The 15645-nt window shown below is 43.0% G+C and overlaps 1 protein-coding gene across 4 annotated transcripts; it reads left to right on the top strand.

Annotated features, from left to right (window-relative positions):
- The first annotated feature begins 269 nt into the window (after nt 1–269).
- LOC114493891 (tripartite motif-containing protein 10) lies at nt 270–8703 on the top strand. Of its 4 annotated transcripts, none has more exons than XM_036023740.1 (8): nt 271–656; nt 836–1322; nt 2454–2549; nt 3114–3344; nt 4002–4024; nt 4341–4456; nt 5614–5646; nt 6728–8703. In XM_036023740.1, the coding sequence occupies exons 2-8, from the start codon at nt 897–899 to the stop codon at nt 7243–7245; spliced, it is 1443 nt and encodes a 480-aa protein (XP_035879633.1). In that variant the 5' UTR covers nt 271–656; nt 836–896; the 3' UTR covers nt 7246–8703. The 4 variants fall into 4 exon arrangements, with proteins under 4 accessions (XP_035879635.1, XP_035879633.1, XP_028364455.1 ...); XM_028508654.2 differs by having other exon boundaries at nt 271–713; XM_036023742.1 differs by lacking the exon at nt 3114–3344 and having other exon boundaries at nt 270–1322.
- The last annotated feature ends 6942 nt before the right edge of the window (nt 8704–15645 follow it).

Below are 15645 nucleotides of genomic sequence, written 5' to 3'. Positions count from 1 at the left end.
TTTTTACATTTTATATTACAGCTACGAGAAAAGTTTAGATGGCATATGTGGCTCACATTGTTTTTACCAGACAGCATGACTCTGAGACACACAGATCTGAGTGCAAATTATGGCCACCCATAAAAATAGCCTGGGTGAGCCCAGCTCATATCCTAACAGCAGTAGAGCAAATGAGAGTTAAAAATAAGATCCTATGTTTCAGTGTGAGGAATGTTGTCATCGAATACAAAGGCTGTTGCTGTTATCTTTCTCTTTCCTCACACAGATACCTCTCTGAAAGCTTATGGCAGGCCAGCCAGGGCATCACTGGTAAAGTAGCCTGTGCGTGTTCTCTGGGCATAGCTGTCTTATCTGGGTCCCCATACTCCCCTGGGCTGGCTGATATGTCCCATCTCCCTGGAGACAGCTGGCCATAGGCAAGGAGACTGGGGTGGCACCATGGCTCTCCCTCCTGCTGTGACAAGAAGAATGATCCCTTTCCACTGTGAACAGTTGAGATACGACCACTTCTGCTGTGAATGTTTCTGCATGGACAGAAGGAACTGCCTGTCCTAGGTCATGTGTGCTTGTCCAGAGAGAACTGAGGTCATCTCTGCAATGCTGTGACCCCTTCTTTTTTTGCCACCACTGCTACTTCTCTACTCTGTTGTTGGAAGGTGTGTGTCTGTTCCTTTAGGAGGAGGACAGCGGAGCTCTGGCTACCAGAAATGCAAGTGGGTGCCTTGCCCTTGTGTGTGTGTATGACCATGAGGGTGTCAGTGTGTACTTAAGATGTGTCTGTCCCTGGCTGTGTGCACATGTGTGTGTGAGTGTATTTTTCTCACTGTTCTCCTAGCCCTTCTTCCTCAGCCAAGCAGAGAGGGTGACCTTGAGGAGGTCCCAGACACAGCAGCACCATGGCCTCTGCCACCTCTGTGACCAGCCTGGAAGATGAAGTCAACTGTCCTATCTGCCAAGGCTCCCTGAGGGAGCCAGTCACCATCGACTGTGGCCACAACTTCTGCCGTGGCTGCCTCACCCGTTACTGTGAGATCCCGGGCCCAGACCCCGAGGAGCCCCCCACTTGTCCACTCTGCAAGGAGCCTTTCCGCCCAGGGAGCTTCCGGCCCAACTGGCAGCTGGCCAGTGTGGTAGAGAATATTGAGCGCCTCAAGCTGGTGTCCAGGCCAAGCACAGAGGAGGATGTCTGCCAGGAGCATGGGGAGAAGGTCTACTTCTTCTGTGAGGATGATGAGATGCAGTTGTGTGTGGTGTGCCGGGAGGCTGAGGAGCACCGAGCCCATACTGTGCGCTTCCTGGAGGAGGCAGCAAGACCCTACAGGGTAGGAGAGGGCAAACTGGGGCCTTTCCAGGGTGGATCTGGACTAAGAATCAGTGGATTAGTTGGGCCACTATGGAGCCAAATTCTGTCTCCTGACCCTGTCATTACCTAGGCAATAGACCCTGGCATGGAAGACCATGTGTTTGTGTTTGAAGCATGGTCTATGTTATTCATTTATGGCCAATACAAAAGAAGAGCTCAGCACACACTTGTTAAAAGGATGACTGACTAAAATGTGACTGTGTGTGTGTGTGTGTCTGAGCATGTGTGAGTTTGTATTTGAGGCAATGACGGCACATGTGGTATGGGTATGTATTAATGTTTGCATGTTTACCAGTGTGTGCACTGTGCTTGGGCTGAATATTTGAGTGTGTAAATGTTACTGTTTGAGTGCTCATGTTTGTGAATTAATTAGTGTTTGTATATAAGAAAGTAAAATATATGTGGTGTATAATTTTATCTGTCATTAAATGAGTGTGTGCTAGTTTTAGTTGTGTATTATATTTTTAGTATAAGTGGGTATATGTGTCAATTAATTAGTATTTGATGTTGAGAGTTCTATATGTATTTTTAAATTTACCTATACATTTACATGTGTGTACCTGTTCCTAACTCTATTCTACAGCAAGCAATTTTAAAACAGCTCACTAATTATCTTTGTGTTATCTAAGTTTATTCTCCCCTTTAGAATCATACACCAAAAAATCAATTACATTCACAAGAGGGGGTTGTTTGGGTGTGCTCCTTTTGGGGCGTGTGAGAAAGTTGAAATAATTTCAAAGAAGTGCTTATCAAGCTCATGACAGATCCCAGATTCCACTTACTAAAGGCAAAATACATCGATGCTTTACCTGAAGAAAGAAAGGCTCAAGTGGGAGTATCAAGTTGCAGCCTATGTTGACACAGGATAAAGGGCCAAAGCCCTGATCAAAATTCTTGGATGATAAAAGCCAGAGGAAAATGACCCAAAGAGAGTAAGCCATGGAGGACAATTAAGGCCGAGGCACTGTCAGCCGAGGGAGTGACTCCTTCCCTTGGGCCATTCCTTCTCTGGAAGCAGAGGGTTGGACAAGATGACAACCCTTAGCAAACCATGTTTCCATCTTAAATATTTTATGCTCCTTCTCTCCAGGAACAGATAGAGAAGTGTCTTGAGTGTCTAAGAAAAGAGAGAGAGGAGATTCAAGAAATTCAGTCAAGAGAAAATCAAAGGATACAAGTCCTACTGGTAAGGCATCATTCCCTACCTGGCCTCTCCTCTTCCTCAGGGGCCAGTGCCTCTCTGAACCTAAGACAGCACAGCATATAGGGCTTCGATGGTCATTCCGAATTGAATCCTGACTCTGACACTAACTAGCTCAATGACTCCTAGCAACTCTATTCTTTTTATTTTTTGTGAAGTGGAGATTAAAAATTTTCACTACCTCATGGCATTTCTACAAGGACTGAAGTGGGATTGTGCCTGTAATGCAACTTAGTGTTATGCACATAATGTGCAGTTTGCAAAAGGCAGGAGGTAGGGTGTCCCCAGAGCCTCTCCTCTGCCTCCTCTGAGGCAACGCTGGATAGTCTAGTTCCCAGAAGTAGTGTGGCAGGTGGAAAGGAAGTATGCTGCCTTTCCAAGTTTGTCTGGGGACCTTGGTTGGGGGGGGACTCTGACTTTACCAATGAACCTTGAAGGATGTAGATCTGGGCCAGGAGGGAGATGGGAATGAACTAAGGAAAAAAAGAAAGAGGAGGAAAAGGAGGAGGAGGAATAACTTCATGTTGGCCTTTCCTCTGGTCCCCTCAGACTCAGGTGGCCACCAAGAGACAAAGAGTGATCTCTGAGTTTGCACACCTGAGCCAGGTCCTGGAGGAGCAGCACACTATCCTCTTAGCCCAGTTGGAGAGACTGGATGGGGACATCCTGAAGCAACAGGATGAGTTTGATGTCCTGGTCACTAGGGAGATGTGCCAGTTTAGCTCACTGATTGCAGAACTGGAGGAGAAGAAGGAGAGGCCGGCCAAAGAGCTCCTGACGGTGAGACCTGCCCCTGTCCTGCCTATTTGGGCTCCCTAGAGTCAGTGGCAGATGGGTCACAGGACCAGATGTTCTGAGTTCTAGTCCTTGCTTCCCTGGTCTGTGTCTGTCCATGCTATCATCCATCAAATAGGGAAGACACTTTCCTTTTCTACCTCACAGGGATTTTGTGAGGACCCAGCAGTAAATACAAATGAAAGCACCCTTTGAAAAGCATCAAGTACTATGCAAATGTCAGCTGCTACTTCCAAGGCAAACTATTCTCTGTGCCACTGCCCACCAGTTAGGAAGTTCTTCCTGATTTGTTTTATTTCCTCAGGAGAGATAGTGGGGTCTCAACAAGGTATCAGAAAGGAGCATGATTTAGGGGGAGACACTCAGACCAGCACACAGGAGACCTTGGGTGATACTTGCCTTTGCCTCTGACATCAGGGGGAGTTCACTTCACCATCTGGATCTATAAACTAAAGGGGTTGGGCTCTATGATCCTGGAAGCCTCGGAAAGCCTAAAACACTGTGACTCTGGGGATTTTGTGTCCTTTTTCTATCCAGAGCTAAGAATACGGTATTGTCTTTTCTAGTTATAAGAAAAATGGGAGGAGGAAGATAGAAACTGAAACCCTGCTCTCTCTTTCTCTCTCTCTCTCTCCCTTTTAGAATATCAGAAGCACTCTGATAAGGTAAGTGATATGGTAGTTCTCCTTTCCCACATAAACACATGCACATACACATGCACCACAAGCCCAGTTAGTATCATACAAATTCACAACAGTCTCATATTTAGGATAAAGTTTTTAGGTACACTTTCACTTACTCAAATGCATTCCCATATACAGTGGTAGATACACATGCCTGCATAGCATTGCCCAAGAGCAGGCAACAGGTCCATCCTGGTGGAACTGGCACCTTCATGCCTAGTTAGAAGAAGGTGATTGGTTGAGTCTGGAGGTATCACAAAGGAGGAGAATTTCCAACTCTGCCATTCCGTGCTCCTAGATGTGAAACTAGAAAGTGCCGGAAACCAGAGGGTGTGTCCCCTGAGCTGGGCCAGAGAATTCGTGACTTCCCCCATCAGGTCTTCCCGCTGCAAAAGGAGATGAAACTGTTTCTGGGTAAGTGCTTCCCAGGTCTGCACATGCCACAGGGCATGAATCCTGGCTGTAGGTGCAGCCCCACACTCTGCTGCCCAGCACTGGCACTTCCCAAAGGTGGGTACCCTCCAGTGCCTTGGTCTCCTTATTTGCAGATCTTTTAAAATCTGCTTATTGGGATGATATGACAATGAAAAGAAATAATAAAGGTGAAGATTTATAGAAAAAATTTAACTGATTTGAAAAATACAAATCTGATTGATTGGCATTAAGCAATAAGAACAATAATGATTAATAAAAATCTATTATTCTCAATCATTTAAAAATCCATGGAAGCATTCGTAGTATGTGATAAGTTTTGATGATGAACACTGTTAATTAATAACCAGCAACACTATTTCCTTTTGTCCTTGGTAAAAAGAAAAATGCTGACCTACCTCCCTCCTCTTTGCTTCATTTTCCAGTTACTTTGGTTCTCAGAGTCAGACTACCCTGTGGGGACTGTGCCCCCTTTTCTGGAACAGGGAGTGGTTGGAGATGGTGTGGAGGATTTGACATGAAAGTCAGGAATGTGGCTCTTTGCTAACAGCTACTTGTGACACATATGACATCATGAATGATGCCACCTATTTCTAAAAGACCCACCCACAAAAGTGTCACCCTAGAAGACCTCTCCCCACAAGTTCACTTCCTGCAAGCACTCCCAGTGACCTGGTAGTGAGAGATTTTATTCTAATCGAAAACTGTCCTTTGAGTATCTCAAAAATTTCCAAGCAGAACAAGAAATAACTTAGCCCATGTATCCATTCATTAAATGGGTATATATATTTTTTAGCATTTACTATGTCTTTGGCTCTGTGGGAAGCACTGAGGACACAGGTGAGCAAGACAGGGTACCACCTGCTTAGGGTTAGGGGAATGGGTTTGAAAGTGGGCTCCCAGCTAGCGGCAGCAGCAGACCCTGTGAACTTGTTACACATGCAAATTCTCAGTTTGATCCAGGTCAAATGAGTGAGAAACCAGTGTGCTCTGTCTGACCTGCTCAAGTTTAGGACACTGGTCTGGAGGGTTCCAGCTCTCATTCTTCTCTTCTCTGGGGCTCAGTTTCTCCATCATTAACCATTCTATGATTTTGTGAGACTAGTGAAATCTCATCCTGCTTTATTTCCTCTATACAGAAAAATTCTGCTTTGAGTTGGACTATGAACCAGGTAAGCAGCTTATATCTGGATGGGAGAGAGAGAAGAATCCAAAATTGAAAAGGATATATATATATATATACACACGTATGTACACACATTCACACAAAAATTCACACATACCCACATAAATTTACACATTATTACTTTTGCAAGGCTTGCCAAAGAACAAAGGACAGGTACACACACTTTCCACACATCTGGCTCCTGTTCTGATCTACACATGATGAAGGGATAGAAAGATTAAATCAAAATGGGACAAGGTGTATCAGGAAAGGTGTCCTGGATGACAGAAGCTTTGATCTGGGTTTAGAATCACACTCTTAGAACCATGGTCAGTTGCCCCTCCTCCCTCAAAGTTGTCAGAAGGAGGGCAGCTGGTGGGGGAAGAAATGAACAGAGTGGACCCCACTCAAGGCTATTGTTCACTATCAGTCAAAGACCCTGAGAAGCCAGAGCTGTTGGAAGGAACTTTCCAAACCAAGCACATATCTGAATTTATCACTTTGCCTCAATGTATGGGTACTAAAAGTCACAATATGCAGGGGTCTGCAGAAGTTTTTGTTGTTAGACAGTGGCCCCCAGACCCTGAAGGTTTTTGATTTACTGAGGCAGAATGAATAACCTGGGATGAACCAGGAGCAGAGTCTGAATGACCATAGGTGTGGACAGAGAGGGGAGCGTCTGTGTCCTCCAAGTCCCAGATACAGGAGAGGGACAGATGTGTCAGCAGCAGGAGGTTGGTAGAGGCAGCCCAACTGTGGGCATCAATCCTCTTTCAGGTGACAGAACAGCAGAATGAGGGAGCAAAAACACTGGGGCTGACTCATCCTCTGGGGCAGGCTTCTTGGGCTTTCATGTGTACACCCATCACCTGAAGACCTTGTTAAAGATACAGATTCTAGTTCAGGTGGTCTGCATGAAGCCTGAGAACCCATTTCTAACAAGTTCCCAGGTGCTGGTTCGCTTAGGCGCTATACACACTGTTGGTAATGATACACTAACAGGTGGGTGCTAGGGGGGACTTTTTAGACTTTTCTTGGAGGAGATAACATGTCTGCTAACATCTGTCTTCCTTTTGGTTTCCCTACAGCTCACATCTCTCTAGACCCCAAGACTTCCCACCCCAAGCTCCTCTTGTCTGAGGACCACCAGCGGGCTCGGTTCTCCTACAAATGGCAGAACTCGCCAGACAACCCTCAGCGTTTTGACAGGGCCACCTGTGTCCTGGCCCACGATGGTTTCACAGGGGGAAGACACACCTGGGTGGTGAATGTAGACTTGGCTCATGGGGGCAGCTGCACCATAGGTGTGGTCAGTGAGGATGTGCAGCGGAAGGGAGAGCTTCGGCTGAGGCCAGAGGAGGGGGTGTGGGCCATGAGGCTGGCATGGGGCTTCGTCTCAGCCCTTGGCTCCTTCCCCACACGGCTCACCCTGAAGGAGCAGCCCCGACAGGTGAGGGTGTCTCTTGACTATGAAGTGGGCTGGGTGACCTTTCTTAATGCTGTGACCCAGGAACCCATCTACACCTTCACTACCTCCTTCACCCAGAAGGTGTTTCCCTTCTTTGGACTCTGGGGCCGAGGGTCCAGTTTCTTCCTGAGCTCCTAAGATTGTGAAGTTAGCTTCCTCTAGGTACAGGACTCAAAGAGACGACTTTGTACGGACTGGGTCACTTGGCAGACTTGAAACAGACATCATGGCTTTAGATGATATAATGGAGTCAGGACTTTAGCAAGGACAAAATGGGACAAACTTCAATCTGTTGATCAAACTGTTTGCTCAATGCTCAGTAGATGGTCTGGGGACTTGGACCACAAACAGCTATCCTACCACCACCCCCACCAGTGCAGAAGGAGCTGTATAGAAGAAAGAATACGAAATGTGTAGCCAGAAGACATGGGTTCTAGTCCCAGCCTCGTAATCAACCAATCCTGCAATCTTAAGTAGGGCATCTCACCTCTCTTCATCTTATTTTCATCCCAAAATAATAGGGTTTATTAACTCATATCCTCAAGACACATTTATTCTGTGCTAATTATGAACCAAGCAGCATGGTAGTCATTGGTGACATAAAAGTAAAGGAAAAAAAAATCTTTTCCCTTGTTTGTAGGAGTTCATGGGAAGAGACAGAGACATGAAGAGGAAATTATACTACTAGGTGATGGATGCTGTGATAGAGGTGTGGCCTTGGTGTTAGGGAAGCTCAGATGAGGGAGCATAATCCGTATTGGAGAGCAGAGGGTGAGTTGGGCATGGCTTTTTGGAAAAAGTGAGTCTAAAAATGAGTGTGATGAATGAGGAAAGCGAGGAAGAAGCATCTTAAAAAGAATAAATGATAGAGTCTGCAGGATGATCTATAACCTACAGGACACTGGGTCATATCCATTGTCCTCATGAACAGATGTACTGCCATCCCACCCCTGACCCCACTTGATGCCTCCCTCCTCCCAGTGGTGTCACTTCTGGCTGATAGGAAGATACAGGACCTCAGTAGGAAGGGGATAAAGGAGGCATGGCCATAAACCATAACCCAAGGATGACATTTAACCCTTGGGGAAAATCCTCTTCCTTATCTGTTGATTACCACCTGAGATCAAGGAATGAAATGAAAGGAATGAGGTGGTAGGAAAAAATACATCTCAAACAGCTCAGCTGTGGGAACAGAAACAGCACCATCTTAACCCTTGTGCTGGGTGGAGGCAGGGGGATGAATTCGACCTATGACCTTTAACCCAAAGAACAGAGGCTGCTCTAGGGCTGGACAAGAAGTGACATCAAGGGGTGAGATGGGAGAAAGAAGAGAATTGAGATTTGGAGATGTGTGCATCTGAGTGAAGAGTTCTAGGGCAGATAGGAAGCCAGGTGGTACTGGGGAAGGCTGTGACCACATGTGGTGTGAAGAAACTAATGAGTACTGGTGACTCCAGAAATACCCCTGCCTGGTGCTGATTCTGGGACAGAGATGAGCACTAATAAATGGCTGCCTAGAATTTGGAAAATGATTTTAGTTGTCCCAAGGTGGGATTTTAAATCTTATGCACAATAAAAATATTGTTATAACACATTTTATTTCCGAATTCTTGTTGGTATTGTCTTTTATTTTGCTTAAACGTCTTCACAGACAAGCTCTTTAAAATTATCAGTTTGTTCTGATCAGACATAAAGTAAAGTGTTCTATCATCTCCCTACTGGGGCTTCTGGGAGGAGTGAGCCTCCCAAGGAGCAATCTCAAGGGAGAGGGCACAGCATTCTGAGATCCAGACTTAGAAGTTATTTGGGAAGTTTTATTCTTCATCCTCAGTTCAGTAGGTAGAAAAGATGTGGAGATCAGGAGCCAGAAATTAGAGGGGGTCTAAATTGCTTTTCCTGGGTGTGCTCAATATTTCACATTAAAAATCCCTAGATTTTTACACGCCCCTATATAATGAGGAAACATAGGCAAAGCTCCAAAATCTCAGATATCACCAAAAGATGGATTGCATCTTTGTTTATTCTTATTGGGTTTTGCTGGGTCCTTTAAAATGACCAGCTGGAAGACTTTACATGCATTATGTCACCCAATGTAGGTACTTCTATGAGGTAGCTTCTATTATTACCCCCATTTTAAAGTTAAGAAAGCTGAGACCCAGTGAGTTTGGTTTTTTGATCAGCCAAGATCAGGCAACCAGGATTTTAACTCATGTCTACCTTGAACTTTTTACTATGATGCTGCACTGCTGTGTTCCTGGTGGGTCCTGGTGACTCTTGGTGAATATTGTAATGCTGGCCACATCCTATGAGTGACTTGGATTCAGAAAGACAATTTATATTTCTTACATTCAGAAAATACTCATGTTAGCTTATCAGCACCTGCTCTTCTCATAGGATAATTTTACTTGAAGTTTACCTGTTTTGGAATGTGGAGTCAACTCGGGGGAAGTGGATGGATCCCCAAACATAATGACTTCAAGAAAAGGCAGCTCAGCATGTCACAGAGTCTGGGCTCAGGCTCCCTCCCAAGGGAAATGCTGAAGTCTAGAGGCCCATGCTCCCAGTCACCCTCTCCAAGACTCCAAAGCAGTGGTGCGTACTTGTGACAGCCACAAGTTTATACCTGAGCTTTTTCACAGCTTACATTGTAGAAGTTCTTTCTAGTACAAAGAATGGAGACTCACCCAAGTTAGTTCAAGTAATAGAAAATAGAGCAGACATGTAAATAAGGAAAATGAAATTTTCCATCATTAGCCCAACCTTGTGGGCAGTTATAGTTGAGGTGGTCAGAATGTTGAGGGGACATAAACAGTTTTCAAAGTGAGAACTCGAGATTTAAAAATACTAAAAATAATAACAAGCACATCTAGAGCTCACTTTGGCCAGTCACTGCAGTAAATATTTTACATTTTAACTCATTTAATTCTCATAACAACCTTAGGAGGTAGATACTATCATTAGTATCCTCATTTTATACATGAGAGAACTGAGATGTGGAAGTGGACTTACTGGTCCTCAGACAGCAAACAGTGACTAGCACAGCAATAACACATGATATACATTGAACAGTAACAGACACTGGACTTCAGATGGTCTAGCTCTCAAATCTGTGCTCACTGTAATTATGTAACACTGCTTCTGTATGCCCAAGACCTGGTAGAGAGGGGACCTTTGGTCCAAGGAGCGTAGAGGCTGGACTATCCTGTAGCCATGCACAACCCAGGTCACAGACTTTTGCCATGGCCACGTGGGCAGGTTTAACCCTTCTGCTGCTGATACCCTCTGCCTGTTGACTGATGGTGTGTTCACTACAGACCCATTCTGAATTTTTGAGAGAAGTTGATGTTCAGTGATTATTATTGTCCCTCTTTGATAAGATCTTTCTCAGAGAAGATGGTGGCAAAGTAGGTGGGAGGTGAGCCCTCTTGCTCATGCACCCAGCTGGGACACTTAGCTGGTCTTCTGAAGGACAAAGTGAACAGCCAACAGAATTTTAACTGATATGAAGTTTGGAAGCCAAAGTGTGCAGAGGATGCTTCAAAATGGGTGGTAAGGAGGTTTCGTAGGCAAATGGGGACAGAAAAATTCCCTGGATGTGTTGCCAGAAAACAGGCTGCTGCAGGGAAATCATTGGAAGAGAGCTACATCAGTGATAGCAGCATAGCAACTTCCTCCACTGTGAGAGCTGGTAAATGGCACACTCACCCCAGAAGGGACTTGAAGTTGCAAGGGGTGAAAAAACTGGCAGCACACCCGAGCCAGGTTGTAGGTTGCCAGCTGGCCGACAGTGGTAGAGGTAGGGTGGAAATCCTGGCAACACCTGGAGCTGGGAGAAGAGGTGGGCCATGACTGGCTGTGTCTGAGATAGACTCTGAACTTGCCAGAGAGTTGGAGTGTGTGCAGAGTCAGGCAGTGGGGGAGTGGCAGTGGTGCCCAAAAAGACTACTTTCAAACAGGAAACTGAAGCCAAAAAGACTACTTTCAAAAAGGGAACTGAGGTGCACTGGTCAGAGACCATGTACACAGCTGTCTGGTCATCAAAGAGAGAGGAGTATGGGCAGTGCAGTTTGCTTCCACTCAGTGCACCTTATGGAAGGATCAAAGGGATGCAAAGTGAGGTGGTCTTTTGGCACAAATCCAGCACAGCAGCACAGAGTGGAGAGTGCGAGTCACACAGTGCTCTGAGGACACGGGCTGGAAACTGGGCACTTGTGATTGTTTAGCCCAGACTGAGCCTACTTCCTTGCCAAACCACTGGAGAAGTGGAACCTAACCCCTAACTACCAGCAGGAGCTGGGAAGATCTGCAAAACCAGCTGGGCAGGCTTAACAACCACCAATGGGTTTTTAATTTATCCCTGCTTCCCCCTCAAGAGTAAGACAGTATGACCTGGAGCAGCAACAAAACCAGAAAGAAGTCAGAAGGTGAACACCAATAGTGCAGACAAATTTTACCTTGCGCTTCATCAGAACTTGCATGTTTTTTAAAAAATGTTTTTATTCTTTTCATTCATTTAGGGTTTTTTTTGTTTGTTTTGTTCTTCTCTCCTTCATATTGAATTTTAATTTTTCTTCTTTCATTTCACTTGTATTCCAAATAACTCACTACTCTTGGTCTTTTACTTTTATTCATTTTATTCAGATTACATATTTTTATCATATTATTGTTATTCCAAATCCCACACAGCACCCTTCCCTGGGCTTAATCCATTTCACCAACCTCCTGAACTTTATACTGTTGTGGTAAACTTCATTTTATCTCACACTACTCTATGTTCCTATTCCCTAGTGTCACTATTTCTCCTTCATTTAGCATAAGTGCTCTTCTTTCTTAAGTCAGCTCGTATTCTTTTCCCTTCTTATGAGACTCTTAGTTCTTTTCCACCTTTTATAAACAGTGGCTAGTTGGATGAAATACCCTGGTTATTTCTGTACTTCTCCAAAGGAACTCCTATTGTTCACTATTTGTTTGTACTTTAAATCCCATAGAATACTCTCCCCCATTTTGCTCCATTTTATTTCATTTTTTTCTTTTTCTTTTCTCCCCTTCACTCTCAACCTGGACTTACAGGTTTGCTTCCCCTATCCCCTGAAAATCATTTAGTTTGCTTCCCCTATCCCCTGAAAATCATTTTTCTTTGTGGTAGACATCTCATATTCACTTTTCACTTTTGTACAATATTCTTATTCCTGTTCCACCTTTACTAAAATCCATCTAACAGTTGCTGCTATTGATCCTTCTGTGGTTTTTCTGCAATTTTACTCTCATTGGTCTAATTACTTTTTGAGGTCACTTCAGAACTTATAGTAAACTTTTCCCTTTTCTTCCCCATTGTTCCCATCGCCTTTCTGTGTTTTACTTGCATTTAAAATTTTGTTCTCTCCTTTTCTTTGCCTTGGTTCTATCTCTAGACCTATCAGTTCTCCCCCTCTACCCACTCAATAACATTTTCCTTCTTTTAGTCATCTCATATTCCCTTTGTTAGATATTATAATATCTGTAATCTCTCTTCACCTTTATTAATCTTTGCTCAACTGTGGTTGAGATTGCTGATGTGGCAGGGGGTTCTTTTTGCTGACATAGGTTTGGTTGTTTGGTAATACTGCCTTGTTAACCAACATTGAAACAACAGCATACAAGACAAGATGGGAGTTGTGACTACCTGTAAGCCTGCTGGAGGGGAGAACCCACCAATAAGTAAAGCCCAGGTACAACAAGAGAGCCAACACAAATGGAATAAAGAGCAATCCTAGGGCATTCAGACAAGGAGATCAAAGAGATAGCACAGCTGAGTTCCACAGAACTCCTACCACAGAAATCTACCTCACAAAGACAGCTGGCAAAGCAGGGCATTCTGAGACATGGAAACAAACAAACAAAAAAAGGAGTCACCTAAAATTGGGAGACAAAGAAAGAATCCCCAATTGAAAGAAATGAGAGAATCCCTCATAAATGAGCTAATGAAATTGAGGCAAGCACACTAAGAAACATAGAATTTTAAAAAATGGTTATAAGGATGCTCAAGGAACTTGATGACAACTTCAAGGAAATGAGTGGGATCTATAACAACATGAAAAATGATATATACCACAGCATATAAACAAGAACCAGGAAAAAAGGAAGACTACAATATTTGAAATTAAAAAATACACTAGAAGGAATTAAAAGAATGCTAAATGAAGCAGAGGAGTGAATTAGTGTGCTGGAAGACATAGCAGAAAGAAACACCCACATAGAGCAGCTGCATGAAAAAAAAAACATAAAAAAGTATGAGGATAGCTTAAGAGAACTTCAGGACAACATGAAACACAACAATATTGGAATCATAGGAATATCAGAAGGAGAAGAAAAGGAGCAAGGGACAGAAAACCTGTTTGAAAAAATAATAACAGAAAATTCCCTAACCTGGGGAGGGGAAAAGCAACGCATGTTCAGGAAGCACAAAGGGTCTCAATCAAGATGAACCCAAAGAAGCCTACTCTAAGACACATCATAATTAAAATGCCAAATTTTAAACACAAAGAGAGAATCACAAAAGCAGCAAGGTGGAAACAAAAGGTAACATACAAGGGAGCCTCGACAAGGCTAGCAGCTAATTTCTCAACAGAAACATTGCAAGCCAGAAGTGAGAGAAATATTTCAAGTAATGAAAAGCAAAGGCCTGCAACCAAGAATGCTCTACCCAGCAAGGCTCTCATTTAAAATGTAAGGTAAAATTAGAAGTTTCCCAGATAAAAGAAGGCTGCAGGAATACCCCTCCACCAAACCTGCATTGCAAGATATGCTAAAGGAACTGCTTCAAGGAAACAAAGAAAAAGATGAGAGAGAGAAAAATGAACACAGGTACAAAGAGGGAAATGGCAATGAATAATTACCTATCAATAATAACCTTAATGTGAATGGATCAAATGCTCCAGTCAAAAGATATGGGCAAGTTGAATGGATAATAAACATGAAATGTACATGTGCCAACAAAAGACCTATACAGACTAAAGTGAAGGGTTAGAAAAAAATATTATAAGCAAATGGACAAGGGAAAAAAAGCCAGGGTTAGAACACTTCTATCAGACAAAATAGACTTCAAAACAAATGCTGTAAAAAGAGACACTGAAGGACACTTCATAATACTCAAGGGAAGAATCCATCAAGAACACATAAACTATGTGCACCCAACATAGGAGCACCCAAATATATAGGGAAAATCTTGGAGGACTTCAAGAAAGATACAGACAGCAACACATTTATACTAAGGGATTTTAACACCCTACTGTCAAAAATGGACAAATCTTCCAAACAAAATGTCAAAAAGGATACTGTGGTACTGAATGACACACTAGATCAAATGGACTTAATTGATATACACGTATAAAACCTCTCACCTCAAAGAAGCAAAATACACATTCTTTTCAAATGCACATGGAATATTTTCAAAGATAGATCACATGATAAAATACAAAACAAGCCTCAACAAATTCAAGAAAATTGAAATCATATCAAGCATTTTCTCTGACCACAAGGGACTGAAATTAAAAACTAATCTCAAGGAAAACAAACTAAAAAACACTCACACTCATGGAGATTGAACATCATGCTATTAAACAATGAATGGGTTCAGTATGAGATCAAGTAAGAAATAAAAAAGTTTTTGGAAACAAATGAAAATAAACTCATAAAACCCCAAAACTTATGGTACACAGAGAAGGCAGTCCTGAGAGGTAAGCTCATAGTGATACAGGCCTACCTAAAAAAGATAGAAACATTTGAAATAAACAACCTCAACCTATGCCTACAAGAAGTGGAGGAACAACAGCAAAGACAGCCCAGAGCAAGTAGCACAAAGGAAATAACCAAGATCAGAGTAGAATTAAATGACATAGAGACTAGAAGCACAACTCTAAGAATTAATAAATCCAGCAGCTGTTGCCTCGGAAAGATAAACAAAATCAACAAGACTTCAAGCAGACTCATCAAGAAAAAAAGAGAGAGGACCCAAATAAATACAATCAGATATGAAAGAGGAGAGATTGCAACTGACACCACAGAAATACAAAGGACTGTAAGAAATTACTATGAAGAACTGTATGCCAAGAAATTTGAAAACCTAGGTGAGATGCACAAATTTCTAGAAAATTTTTTTTCCAAAGCTGAATGAACAAGAAACAGAAAGCCTGAACAGACCAATAACAGCTGACGAAATTGAAGCAGTAATAAAAAACTCCTGACACACAAAAGCCCTGGACCAGATGGTTTCACAGGAGAATTCCATAAAGCATAAGGAAGAGCTAACCCTTATCCTGCACAGACTGTTCAAAAAAAAAAAAAAAAAAAAAAAAAAGGAAAACTCCTAAAGTCTTTTTATGAACTAGAATCATCCTAATCCCCAAACAAGATAAGGACATAACAAAGAAAGAAAACTTTAGGCCAATATCGTGGATAAACACAGACACTAAAATCCTCAAGAAAATATTGGGAAACCGCATCCAGAAATAAATTGAAAAGATCATACACCATGATCAAGTGGAATTCACCCCAAGGGTG

This window comes from Phyllostomus discolor, chromosome 4 (genome assembly GCF_004126475.2).
Source record: "Phyllostomus discolor isolate MPI-MPIP mPhyDis1 chromosome 4, mPhyDis1.pri.v3, whole genome shotgun sequence".
Taxonomy (NCBI): Eukaryota; Metazoa; Chordata; class Mammalia; order Chiroptera; family Phyllostomidae; genus Phyllostomus; species Phyllostomus discolor.
This window is presented reverse-complemented; position numbering and strand designations above follow the sequence as displayed.